Source organism: Podarcis liolepis (genome assembly GCF_965112155.1).
Source record: "Podarcis liolepis genome assembly, chromosome: 15".
NCBI lineage: Eukaryota > Metazoa > Chordata > Lepidosauria > Squamata > Lacertidae > Podarcis > Podarcis liolepis.
Genome location: NC_139566.1, coordinates 41,316,591 through 41,330,906, shown reverse-complemented (window position 1 = coordinate 41,330,906; position 14,316 = coordinate 41,316,591). Strand labels below are relative to the sequence as shown.

Here is a 14,316-nt window from a genome sequence, read left to right as displayed (position 1 = left end):
TCTGATTTTGATCCAGGGTGCTCTGTTCAGTTTCTGCTTCACTTCAGACCAACCCAGAATTGCCGGAAGCTTGGGATTCATCCAAACCCGCTGCACACTCCTAATGAAAATGTCATCTAGAAATAAGTTGATATGAATAAATACATGATTATTAAAACAGATAATTGGGCAAACAGAGCCATTAGAGATGAAAGGTCCATATTCTTTATCTCTCTCCACCCCCCCTCCCTTGTCAGGTGAAAACCAAAATGCACACGGAGCTCAGTGACCTGGCATTGTGCTGTGCATGTATGGGCTGCATAGTTTGAAACATGGGTGTAGCCAGGATTGTTGGGGGGGGGGGGAGAACCTCAGATTTGTATTGATATGGATTGATTGGGGGGGGGGGGAGCTGCCTCTCTACCCCTCTTGGCTACGCCCATGGTTTGACCAATATGTGGAAAGGTTTAAAAAGTTTGCTGCTGAGTTCAGTTGGAGAATGCCCAGCAATTGGGCAAGCAAGCAAAACCAAGCTAGGCTGTCTTCTTCTTCTTCTTCTTCTTCTTCTTCTTCTTCTTCTTCTTCTTCTTCCTCCTCCTCCTCCTCCTCCTGGTCCTGGCTATAGAAGAAGAGCGTACCAGCAAGAGATCTGGTTGGCAGTGCTGCTTCCCTTTGTGGTTCTAAGGGTATTGGCACGTGACAGGGCCTTCTCTGTGGTGGCTCCTGGTTTGTGTAGAATCACCTCCCCTCGGAGGTATACCTTGCACTGACACTGTATACTTTGTGATAATTTGTCAAGCCATACATTCTTTTACCCCAGACCTTTGCTTGGTGCTTTCTCCTCCTGCATTGCTGTGTGCCACCCTTTTTTTTGATCATTCCTGTTTCATGGTTTCATTTTATGATTTAAAGGGAACTTGAACTTGTTTTCTATTGGAATATTTTTGTAAGTTACTCTCATTTGGTGAATGGGGGCAGGCTATAGGGACACATAATAAATGTTGTTGTTTAGTTGTTTAGTCGTGTCCGACTCTTTGTGACCCCCTGGACCAGAGCACGCCAGGCACTCCTGTCTTCCACTGCCTCCCGCAGTTTGGTCAAACTCATGCTGGTCGCTTCGAGAACACTGTCCCACCATCTCATCCTCTGTTGTCTCCTTCTCCTTGTGCCCTCCATCTTCCCCAACATCAGGGTCTTTTCCAGGGAGTCTTCTCTTCCCATAAGGTGGCCAAAGTATTGGAGCCTCAGCTTCAGGATCTGTCCTTCCAGTGAGCACTCAGGGCTGATTTCCTTCAGAATGGATAGGTTTGATCTTCTTGCAGTCCATGGGAGTCTCAGGAGTCTCCTCCAACGCCATAATTCAAAAGCATCAATAAATAACAGGGATGGGGAAACCTGTGGCCCTCCTCACATTGATCGACTCCCACTAGCCCTTGCCAGAATAGTTTGGAATGATGGGAGTTGTAGTCCAGGACATCTTCAGAGCCACACGGTCCCCACCCCCTTGCAAGAGAGGGATGGTAGCACCAAGCATCACCCTGCTTCCAGGGGGTGAAAAAAACCCCACAGCCATTAACTTGCTACAACACATGAAGACTAGATTTCTTCTCTGGTTCCATCTGTATGCTTTTACTGCTACTGCTGTGATGTGGTGTGTGTGTGGAAGATTCCGACAAAATATCTAAGGGCACGGATGGGGCTTTCATGCATTTTTCATCACCACTTGAGCATCAGCAAAGATAAGCAGGCAGAACTGAGAACAAAACTTCAGCAAACGGAAGGGGAGACTCTGTACCCCCCACGGTAGCAGAAACCATGTTTTCAAGCTGTATGCCGTGGAGCACAGCGGATCCTTTGTTTAAGCTATTTCACAGATAAGTTGCTGGTGATGCTTTTATTATCATTACTATCATTACTACAATTATTATTATTATTATTATTATTATTATTATTATTAATATCCCGTCTTTCTCGCAGAGCCAGGACTCAAGGTAGCTTACAAAAATTGAAACAAACACGGATAAAACACAGGAAGCTAAAAACATGAAAGATAATAGTTAAAAAGTAATTAAAATACAATGGAATGAAAACAATTTAAACTCCAAATCTATCAAAATACACATAGTAAATATAGCACAGCACTATTAAAAGGCCCTTCCTTGACAGCAGTCAGTTCCCCCAAGCCTGCTGGAATAAGACAGCCTTCACTTGCTGGTGGAAGGACAGCAAGGAGGGAGCCTGTCCAGCCTCTCTGGGAAGGGAGTTGCAAAGTCTAGGAGCCACCACCGAAAAGGCTCTTTCTCACATCCCCACCAAATGTGCCTGTGAGTGTGGCAGGACTGGGAGAAAGTTGGCTCATGGGGTGGAGGGGGATAATGATGGGCCCCACTGAGCCCAACAGGTTGCCTGTTCCTGCTCCAATGCATGTTCTGAAAGCTCCTGCCCCACCTCTGGATTTGGGTGTGGTTGCCCACATCTGTGGCTTGACTCTGCCACACTCTCTGTTCCTTATGCACTGCATAAGGACATAAGAAAGACCTGCTGGATCTGGCCAGTAGTCCCTCTAGTCCAACATCCTGTTCTCACAGTGGCCAGCTTGATGCTTGTGGAAAGCTATTAAGCAGGACCTGAGTTCTCCCCTCTTCCCTCCAGCAGTTTCCAGCAACTGTCAGCATACTGCCTCTGACAGTGAAGGCAGAACATAGCCACTGGATAGCCTTATCTACTATGAATTACCGTATTTTTCGCTCCATAAGATGCACCTGAGCATAAGATGTACCTAGTTTTTAGAGGAGGAAAACAAGAAAAAAAAATATTCTGAACGAAACAGTGGATGTATGATTTTTGTGGTTCATGCTGTGGCCACAGACATGTGATCTGATGGTGAATTTGGGGTGACCCAATGCAAAAATCCTGAGGATCCATGTGGATCCGTGCTTTGTAACCACATTTTTGCACCATTGCAGCCCCAGGAAACAGTGGGTGCGTGATTTTTGTGTGTGCAGGCTGTAGCCATGGACATGCTATGTGATCTGATGGTGAATTTGGGGTGACCCAATGTAAAAATCCTGAGGATCCATGGGCTTTTACCTCCCCCCTCCCAGGCAGCCTCCTCTAGCATCCCTTATCTCTCTTCTGATCCCACCAAGCAGCTGTTTCCTTTTAACACTCCCTTCCCTCTTGTTTGCCTTCCTGTCTTTTCCTTAGCTGGAACAGTTATTTGCTCCTCCTTTTCTTCTAATTTCTCTCCTTATTGTTTTCGTCTTCCTGTTTCCCCCCTTTGATGTCTTTACCTCCCCCCTCCCAGGCAGCCTCCTTTATCTCTAGCGTCCCTTATCTCTCTCCCCCAATTGGCAAACGATCAGCGGCTTTGTTTCAACACCCACTTCCCTCTTTCTAAAAAAAAAAAAAGCATGACCTGCTTTTTACCCCGGGCAATTCGGCTCCAGGCACCACGCATTCTCTCCATAAGACGCACAGACATTTCCCTTTACTTTTTAGGAAGAAAAAAGTGCGTCTTATGGAGCGAAAAATACGGTAATCTTCTTTTAAAGCCATCCAGGTTTGTGGTTATCGCTGCCTGCTGCTGGAGGGAGTTCCCCAGTTTTAACTACACACTGCGAGAAAAAGTCCTTTGCTTTATCTGTCCCGAATCTTCCAACATTCAGCTTCCTAGGATTTCTCGTGTTAAGAGAGAGGGAGAAAAAATATTTCTCTGCCTGCTTTCTGCATGCCATGCATGATTTTATACACTTCTATACTTTGGCTAGGGATGTGGGTGGCGCTGTGGGTTAAACCACAGAGCCTAGGACTTGCCGATCAGAAGGTCGGTGGTTCGAATCCCCATGACGGGGTGAGCTCCCGTTGCTCCATCCCTGCTCCTGCCAACCTAGCAGTTCGAAAGCATGTCAAAAGTGCAAGTAGATAAATAGGAACTGCTTCGGCGGGAAGGTGAACGGCGCTTCCGTGCGCTGCTCTGGCTCGCCAGAAGCGGCTTAGTCATGCTGGCCACATGACGCGGAAGCTGTACACCGGCTCCCTCGGCCAGTAAAGTGAGATGAGCGCCACAACCCCAGAGTCAGTCATGACTGGACCTAATGGTCAGGGGTCCCTTTACCTTACCTTTATACTTTGGCTAATTAAACAATCTGCAACCTTTTAAACTGTGGGGTGGTGATGGTATTGTTTTTCTTTGTTGTTGTTATGTATTTAAGTGTTTTTATATTGTAAGCCGCCCTGCGATCCTCGGATGAAGGGTGGTATAGAAATTTAATAAATGATAAAAATAAGATAATGTCCCTCTGCAAAACAGCCCTTTCTGTGCTGTGTTACATATTCTCCCTGCTCCCTTTTCCACTGCTGGTCTTTTGTTTGATTGCATTTCAATGGAGCCAGCTGATGACTCTTCATCTTCACTCTGGATCTCAACGCAAGCGCCATTAGCGCAGCAGGTAATTTGCTACGCGTTGCGTCAGGCTCCCAGAGCTGGATCCGCACCTCATTTTTCACCACTTCCACACTCAGATTCACGCCAGTGGTCCTGAATCTTGGAAGGGACAGAGAGGTGGTAGCGAGGAAGTGCTTATCTCTTTCTGGGAAGAATGATGGCTTTTTTAGATGTCCCTGTGGCCTCATGAAAATGCCGCTAAATGCAGATCTTGCATTGAGTTGCAGGCAGAGACTGGGGTCAAGTGCAGCCTATCACTTGAGCTTTATGGCTTGCCATATAAGCTCTCAGGGTAAATTGTGTTCCCCATGACTGGGTTCTTCCACCTTGCACCCTGTGCCCAAAGGTTGCTCTGAACTGCAGTTACGGGGGGGGGGGGAGAAATGAAACTGGGAGAGGAAGATATGTTTTGTATACAATATTTTAAATCTGCACTCAAAAGAGGTGAAGTTCCTGAGTAGTGTGAGAAGGCAAAGGCAATGTACAGCACAGTATCAACACTTGCATATTTTTCAGAGGAGGGATGGAATTCTAGCAATATTAGATGCTGCCTTGTACTGGATAGGACCACCTGTCTATCTAGCTTAGATAGGGAGCCAGGGTGGTGTAGTGGTTAAGAGCGGTGGACTCGTAATCTGGGGAACCGGGTTCGCTTCCCTGCTCCTCCACATGCAGCTGCTGGGTGACCTTGGGCCAGTCACACTTCTCTGAAGTCTCTCAGCCTCACTCACCTCACAGAGTGTTTGTTGTGGGGGAGGAAGGGAAAGGAGAATGTTAGCCGCTTTGAGACTCCTGAAGGGGAGTGATAAAGTGGGATATCAAATCCAAACTCCTCCTCCTCCTCCTCCTCCTCCTCTTCTTCTTCTTCTTCTAGCTTAGTTTTGTCTCTGCTGTGGAAAGTGGCAGTGGATCCCTTGGGTGTGTGTGTGCGTACGTAACCTTTTTTCAGCCTGAGGGTTGAACATCCTTCTGCATGACCTTCCAGGGGCCACATGCTGCTGGTGGGTGGAGCTAGAGATAAAAGTGGGTGGGGCAACAACTGCACAATTTGCCTTTGTGTTCCAGGCTGGTTTCTAAACACAAAACAACAACAAACCTATGGTTACGTGAAACATACTCAATAAACACACAGGACGTAACTGGCTGTACTTTTGAATAAATAAGGTATACTGTTCATTGTATCAAATTGAAGATTTCAGTTCATGCATAAGGTCCATACATGTAAAAGTGTCTATTCCAGTTCCTTTCACAGTCTCTAAGACAAGGATTTCTGGAATATTAGCCTTGTTTCGCCATCCATGCGTCTTCAGTAGTACAGGCTCATATGTAATATTACAGGATAGTGGATCTGAGATGAAGCCTAGGATGGCGAAACAAGGCTAATATTCCGGAAATCCTTGTCTTAGACTCTGTGGAACTGTAACAACCCTTCATGTGGATTATTGGACTCTATGAACAGACAGGTGGAATAGACACTTTTACATGTATGGACCTTATGCATGAACTGACTAGAGAATGAACTGATCCATTGGGTCTTCTGCTTTTTTCATTGAACTTTATGAGACTTCCGTTGAAATCTTCAGTTTGATACAATGAACCTTATTTATTCAAAAGTACAGCCGGTTACGTCCTGTGTGTTTATTGGTTTCTAAACCAGCCACCCCCCCCACAGTCCTCCATTCAGGGAAGCAAGAGGCATGTTCAAGGACACTTTCCAGACAGGCCCCAAACATTTGGGGCCAGCGAAGCAAGACCAGCGAGGGGTATGGCTTGGGGAGGACTCCAGGCACCAGATGGAGAGGCCTGGCAAGCAAAGACTTCCTTGTCATTCCTCCTCTTTTTAAAAACACTTGGCAATGTCAGGGATTGAACCTGGCACACCTGTGTGCAAACAGGTGTTCCACCACTGGGCTACAGTCTGGATGCAGAAAGGTGAATCCTCTTATTCTTCAGCAGAAGTTCCACCAAGATTTGAGCAAGGACCGTGGTGCGCCAATTAGCTGTCTGCGTGCCACTGATATTTGTTTAATTTTATCGAAGCCCTTTGAAGTAGCCTTCAAGCCATGACAGTTATGTAGAGCCTCCATGTTCAAGTTGCACGCAAGAAATGACCTAGGAGAACAGTTGTCTTTTACATCCTCTCCATGGGTTTCTTGGATTGTAGCTGTTTGGACCTTTTTGACTGACCCAGCAGGGCAGAGTCTATGTTTTTGATAATTGGAGGGGACATCTGGATTTGGCCTCTATGGTGGTACAGTCTTATCACACTGTCAAACCACCTCAGATATCATGACTGGAGGGACAATTTTTTTTTGGGGGGGGGAGCTAGAAGCCTCCTCTCTTGACATGAATACACACGACGTAATTTTGAGTGGAGCATGCTTTCTGGCAAGATACCATCTCTTCCTAGTGTGAGGTCTAAGGTGGTAGAGTCCTGTGGGAGGCTTGTCTCACATCAAGGAAAAGATGTGCAAATCAAGCTTCTGTTCTAGGAAGTGAATTCTTAAAGTTTCAGTGAAAGTCAGCTCTTATTTCTTATCTGCACCTTTTAATGAACAGAAGCTGTCAAAACTCTGCTGACCCCGTCTCTGTGTGGAAATTGGAATGTGGCTTTATTGTGGAAGGGCCATGGCTCAGTGGTCGAGCATCCGCTTTGCATGCAAGAGGTCCCAGGTTCAATCCCCAGCTTCCCCACATAGGGCTGACAAAAGAGCCCTGTCTGGAACCCTGGAGAGTCTCCTTGCATAGTCAATGTAGACAATACTGAGTGGGATTTATCAACAATCTGACGTGGTATAAGACAAGTTTTCTATTTCCCATGTATGTTCTTGGACATTTAAATAATCATGTGTCAGTAGGGCTGCAATGTTTAGTGCAGGCTTCTCAAAACTGATATCTTCCAGGTGTTCTTGGACTCCAGCTCTCATCAAGCACAAATATAAGATGGGAGACATTTGGCTTGCCAGCATTGCATGCGAAAAGGATCTAGAGCAGGCATAGGCAAACTCTGGCCCTCCAGATGTTTGAGACTACAGTTCCCATCATCCCTGACCACTGGTCCTGTTTGCTAGGGATGATGGGAATTGTAGTCCCAAACATCTGGAGGGCCAGAGTTTGTCTGTGCCTGATCTAGAGGGTTATAGTAGGCCACAAGCTTAACATGCGTTAACAGTGTGATTCAGCAGCATAAAAAGTAATGCTATTCTAGACTGCATCAACAGAAGTCTAGTATGCAGATCAAGGGAAATAATAGGACTACTATTCTGCCTTGGTCAGACCCCACCTGGAATACTGTGTTCAGTTCTGGGCACCACAACTTAAGAAGCATGTGGCCAAGCTGGAATGTGTGCAGAGGAGGGTGACCAAGATGATCAAGGGTCTGAAAACCGAGCCTTAGGAGGAACGGTTGAGGAAGCTGGGTATGTTAAGCCTGGAAAAGAGGTGACTGAGATGAGATATGATAGCTATCTTTAAATATCTCAAGGGCTATCCCATGGAAGATGGAGCAAGCCTGTTTTCTCTTACTTTGGAGTGTAGGATTAACATTCCAACTAAAAGTTAGGTAGAACTTTCTGACAGTAAGATCTGTTCGACAGTGGAATGGTCTCCCTCTGGAGGTTGTGGACTCTCCTTCCTTGGAGGTTTTTAAGCAGAAGTTGGATGGCCATCTGTCATGGATGCTTTAGTTGTAAATTCTATGAGTCTAAGCCTAGCCAGGATGGGCAAAGGTAAGAAATGACGGGAATTGCAGTCCACCAACATTTGGAGGGCTCCAGTTTGTGGAAAGCTGGTTTAGTAGATGATTTGGTTTTGATTTTTTTTAAAAAATAACAATCTTTTGATCAACTAAAATGTCTGAACCACTAGACATCAGATAACTGAAGATAATGCAAAGTTGGTGTTTTGCAGGCAACAGTCTCCTTGCTTAGGTCTGTCTTGAATCTCCTTCAGATTAGTTTTAATTACCTGACCCTGAGCATTTCAGGTGTTTGTGCGGGATATGAAAGGGGATGCAGAACTAGCGAAGGGATCTGAGCAACCTAAAGAAGGAATGCTGAGGTGTGACAAGGGAAGGTTCTGTAGGTATGCAGGGGGCCGCAAGGCCAGCTGGCTAGGCCCAGCTGGGCTATCTCATTCCAGCCATCTCGCTGCGAAGACCCATCGGCCTCTGGTCCAGTGTAAATCAGCAACCTGGGCTTCAAAGCCAGGGCATACTATTTCAGCAGAGAGAACTGCGCACACAGGATAGGCGTGAGGCTTGTGGAAGCATACTACAACTACGGATTTATTAATCATAAATCAGGACAAAGAAACATGTTGTCACTCTGTTTGTCTTCTCAGAGACACAGAGAGAAAAGCAAAAGCTATACACACAACAGAAGTTCCCAGCAAGCTGTGCTGGTATGTAAACAAACATGTGACACACAACAGTTCCATGTCTGCTCCTTAAGGTGGAATAGAAATCTCAACAGGTTCAAGAGGAAAAGGCTGTAGCAGTGAAGATGGGAGTCAGCTAGACCAAATTTTAGGCTGATTTCTACACCTCAATTATAATATAATAGGGAACCTGCCAGATGTGATAAGCTCTTTCATTTCCTAAGTGGCAGACAAAAGCACTTCCTTTTACCTCCTTCTCGCTGTCCTTTGATTCTTCTCAGCTTACCTAGGCATCAAGTTCAGCTTCAGCTGGTGGAAACTTCCATTTTTCAGATTCTGCTGTGGTGTGTCGTTCCTTGTCAAGGGCCTCTATAAATAGCCACCTGGTAATGGAGTCTGCTGAAATGGCCCTCTCGTCTGGCAGAGGGACTTTGCAGGCACATCCAGGCTGCTTTCTGTAACTAAGATGCATTTGAGCCAGTTGGGAAGGAGATCAGCAGGGAGGTGAAGGTACAAGAGAGACCCGTGGCAAAATGTTGTAGCGTGGAGTTCACCATTTCAGCCACTCCATGCCTCCCTCCCTCCCAACAACAGCTCATCTGCACTATACATTTAAAGCAGTATCATGCCAGTTTAAACAGCCATGGCTTCCTCTGAAACATCTGGGAACTGTAGTTTGTTAAGGGTGCTGAAAGTTATAGGAGACCACTATTCCCCGCTCCCCCACAAAGCCACAATTCCCAGAATTCCCTGGGAAGAGGGGTTGATTGCTAAACCATGCTGGGAATTGTAGCTCCATGAGGGGAGTAGAGGTCTCCTAACAACGCTCAGCAATACTGTATTAGCAAACTGCATTTCCAGAAGTGGTATGATACTGTTCTAAATGGTTATTTATTTATTATTATTATTATTTTAAAAAAACCTTTTCTATACCGCTGTTTCATAAAAAATATCAAAGCGGTTTACAACAAAAGCACATAAAACCATACAATAAAAACCAGATAACAAGTTAAGACACCAATTTAACCATTGTGGGAAGATGAATTCCTAATTGCCTGCATAGGTCTGGAGGAATAGAAAAGTTTTCAGCAGGTGTTTAAAAGTTGGTGCAGAAGGTGCCCGCTGAATCTCTCCTGGCAGAGTGTCCCCCAAGGTTTAGCCAATGACACCAAAGTCTCCATTTCTTGTTGTCAAACGAGCCTCATCAATTTGGGGAATGACCAGTGACACGCTTCTGCAGCTCAGCAACTGAGCTGAGATATAAAGGTGTAAGGTAAAGGTAAAGGGACCCCTGACCGTTAGGTCCAGTCGCGGACGACTCTGGGGTTATGGAGCTCATCTCGCTTTATTGGCCGAGGGAGCCAGCGTACAGCTTCCGGGTCATATGGCCAGCATGACTAAGCCGCTTCTGGCTAAACCAGAGCAGCGCATGGAAACACAATTTACCTTCATGCCAGAGTTGTACCTATTTATCTACTTGCACTTTGACGTGCTTTCGAACTGCTAGGTTGGCAGGAGCTGGGACCGAAGAATGGGAGCTCACCCCGTCGTGGGGATTTGAACTGCCCACCTTCTGATCGGCAAGTCCTAGGCTCTGTGGTTTAGACCCCAGCGCCACCTGCGTCCCTTATAAAGGTGTAAAGGTAAAGGTACCCCTGACCATTAGGTCCAGTCGTGGCCGACTTTGGGGTTGCAGCGCTCATCTCACTTTACTGGCCGAGGGAGCCGGCGTACAGCTTGGTCATGTGGCCAGCATGACTAAGCTGCTTCTGGCGAACCAGAGCAGCGCACAGAAACACTGTTTACCTTCCCGCCGGAGCAGTACCTATTTATCTACTTGCACTTCGAGCTGCTAGGTTGGCAGGAGTTATAAAGGTGTAGGTGGTCCCTAATATACCCTGGGCTTAAATTATTCAGGGCTTTGCAAATTAATGCACAGATGGGACCCTGGTTTTCACTTTTATTCACAACAGCCAGTCATCCAGCATTTCATGGCACACTCAATCTCCACTGGACCCTTCTTTCTTTCTTGCCTGTCACACTGAAGGGCAGATTCCTAGTAAAGTGTGACCGAACCTCAGGGGCCACACGGGGAACATCCAGAAAGGCTTCCTTAGAGGACCCCAGTGATTGAGGTGGAGCTTAGTCAGGCGGCACTTAAGGTACGTTGGACCCAAGTTTAGATCATAGAATTGTAAAGTTGGAAGGGACCTAGGGAGTCATCTAGTCCAACCCCCTGCAGTGCAGGGGTCTTTTGCCTAATATTGGGCTTGAACGCACAACTCTGAGATTAAGAGTCTCATGCTCTACCAACTGAACTATCCTGGGGATTAGGGCTTGTGAAGATGGCAGTCCCTCTTCCATATGCAGAATTCATCTGAACTAGCAGTTGAATCTTCTTTCCACCACTGGTGATGAGTCAACCACCACCACCGCTGCTGAGGGCAGCAGGCTAGCTGAGGAGGTGCAGCGAACTGGCTAATTCAGGGGACTTGGGGAAAATGAGAGGGGGAACTGCTTTAAGGCCCATAACATCTGCTGCCTGAGGCAGCTGCCCCACTCTGCCTATTGTTAGGGGCCAACCCTTCAAGAAAATGATGTATTTGTTCCCAGAAGTGTAGAAACCGAGATACAGAGGATAGGTGTGAGTAGGCTTTGATCAAAATGCAGAAGGGTTTAATTAAGATGTAGGTAATGTCAAGTGGCTGAAAATAAACAGAACAGCTTTTTATAAATAGAGAGGATGAGATCGGAGCCAGGATGACAGATCTCATGAGTGATTTGGCACGGGAAGTTGAGGAATGCAGTTTTAATGACATAAAAATGAAAGCCTTTTTGAAAGGAGCCTGCAAATTTCACTTTTTCTTTTTTCACTGCAAAGTCTGCTGGCATTGTCTGAGTCATCCTTGCTAGTAACAGGTGCCATCAAAGTCTTAATTGTTTTGGGGTGGTGTCACAGTATTGCATGTCTACTCTCCCCAATAATGATGAGTATTAAATTGGTACCTTGAGGTTTTGAGGCAGACAGTACCATGTTTGATCTTAATCTGTTGGTGGGCCTCTGTTGTTTCTCCACAATATGCACCCTCCCTCCCTCCCTCCCTCCATCTAGCTGGCTTCTTAACATTTCTGGTTCAAATCGTCCCGGTTTAGCATCAATTGGTGTTTCACTATCCAAGGCAGATTTTTTTACTCCACTGGGAGTTTTGTTTCCTTTGTGTTTAAGAGCTACCATTAACTTTCTCAATAGGAACCTGTGTGTGTGTGTGTGTGTGTGTGTGTGTGTGTGTGTTGAATCCTAAGGGGGTGGAGATGTTACAGAAACCTCTCCATGTGCTGATGAGGCCCCAGGACCATGCAGTCATCTCTTGCCTCCCACCATGCTCCTCTGATGTTCACTCGTTCAATGGACATCAGAAAGAAGTCTACTTACATACAGAATCGATATGTTAGCTGGCTCTCCACGTCTTGACATTTGCTCCTCAAGGCTGTCTAAACCTATATGTGGTTGGGTTGGGTAGACTTGGTTTAGACTCCACCCTGCCAAGTGTGGGGCAGGTAAGACCTGACTCCCTGCTGAAAGCAGAGTTTGTCGGCACTACGAATTAGCTGATTGGTGGCATACTACCAAACCATCACCTGCCATCATTGCGATATCAGGGGATTGGCAGGTGAGTGGTTCCACCTTCCTCTCAAAGTTGATCCAAGGAGGGTCAGCAGCAGGATCCAGTCACCTGCCCCGATATAGAGCCCCAGTGTTACCTCTTCCTTCACAGGAGGCCTGGAGGCTCCTCCTTTCGGGCAGAGATCTGGAGCCCAGCTTTCTCTCGGGGCCTTCTGTAAGAGTAACTGCTTTAGGACAAGATCATCTCCAAAAGGACACTCCCCCTTCAGAGCCCTCTTCTGCCTAGTACTCTGGTTGGTTCTGGGGTTGGGGGGGGTGGAGAAATGCAAATGAGTGAGAAATCAACACAGGGCCACCATTTTGACCTATAGGCCTTCATTGAGTCATAAAATGATATTTGGCCATAAGAAGCAACCTTCCCCGGTGTTCTTTAAAAGCTCTATAATGCATGGCAGATAATTTGCTTTGAACAGGGGCTGAATGGGAACAATGAACAGGGCCTCTAAGTTACATTTTCTGCAATTTATTTTCTGTTGCTTGCAGTGGTGGAATGCCGAGGAGGTGTGGTAGACAGCATGCAACGATTCACGAGCTTGCCGGTGTACCTCCCTGTGAGTTACCACATCTCCAACACCGATGTTTCCTTTTTCCTAAAAGAAACCAACCAGGATATCATGAGGAATGCTAGCTTGCAGTCTCGAGTGGAGTCTTTCCTTGTCTACAAAGCCACCAGCTTGCCGGTGTTAAATGTGACATACGGCCCATTTACTGTGGAGCAAACGGTGCCTCCGAACCTCCTGCTGACATCCACTCTGTTCAGTTTTGCCAACGAGGTCGCTTTTAACTGGAAGCTAAGATCACGTGTTATTGACAGCTCCATCTATCCCATTAGGCCCAAAGTCCAGGCTTTGTTCTACATCGCTGGCAGAGACTGGGAAGACTATGAACCATCAGAGATCCTGCCCTGCGTGAGGATGATGGCCTTCCAGGAGGATAGAGTAGCTGTTGGCAGTTGTCGGTTGAAAGGTCAGCTGGGATTGTGCGTTGCAGAGCTGGAGTTCTCGCCGAGCTGGTTCAACTCTGCATTTACATCTCTGCCGCCACCATTGGCCCCAGAGTATCAACCGATGGCGGACTCTTTGGAAGGGATCACCGTGGAGCTTTTCTATTGGGTGTATGCAGAGGAAGGCGAATGCTCTTCAGAGGACCAGAAACTTGAAAGCTTTCATCATCTGGAAGGGCAAGAGGAAGCACAGATGCCTTTGGCATCAATGGAGAGGATTGGCAGTGTTATTCTTTACCCAACGCAAGACCGGCTGAAGAAGTCCCTGCTGAATCTTGACGATAACCTTGTGCTCTCTTTACCACTCAGTCCTGTCAAGGAAGGTGACCTTGTCATGTTTCATGTATCCCTTGCCAGCGGGTCTCTAGCAGATCAGTTTACACTAAGGTAAGTGTTGTGGTTTTTAAAAATGTTTTTCTCCCCTCAAAAGATATGTATGTGCTGTCATAAATCAACAGAGCAGAACCCACTTGGGTTGGCTGGCTCATCCTTTGTATCATCAAACACAGAGCTGGTCAGAAGGTAGGCTGTTGAGCCCTAATTCATTTCTGCAGCAAAATCCAGGTGTATTACATGCTGGATGGAGAAGACTCTGCTTCTGCTGTAGGTTTTTAGCACAGTGTCTTCGTCATCTTCCTGAAAGCTAACTGTGGATGTGTAATGTGTATGCACACAGGGGTCCACATAGATAGACTGTATGCCAAATTCATGGAGGAGAGGACTGCTGAGGGTTACTGACCATGGCAGCTGTGATCTGCCTCCACAGTTGGAGGCACTGATGCTTCTGAATACCAGTTCCTGGAAGGAAGACACTGGAGGGGAGAG

General features: G+C 46.6%; 1 protein-coding gene across 2 annotated transcripts in view; it reads left to right on the top strand.

Annotated features, from left to right (window-relative positions):
• TMEM132B (transmembrane protein 132B) overlaps nucleotides 1–14,316 on the top strand; it is a 375,194-nt gene that overhangs the window by 100,243 nt on the left and 260,635 nt on the right. Inside the window, exon 2 of one of the 2 annotated variants that reach the window (XM_083476418.1) lies at nucleotides 12,972–13,878. The exons of the other annotated variant lie outside the window; for it this stretch is intronic. Coding sequence (XP_083332544.1) covers nucleotides 12,972–13,878 — 907 coding nt within the window. The remainder of the gene's footprint in view (nucleotides 1–12,971; nucleotides 13,879–14,316) is intronic. 2 annotated transcript variants of the gene reach the window in all.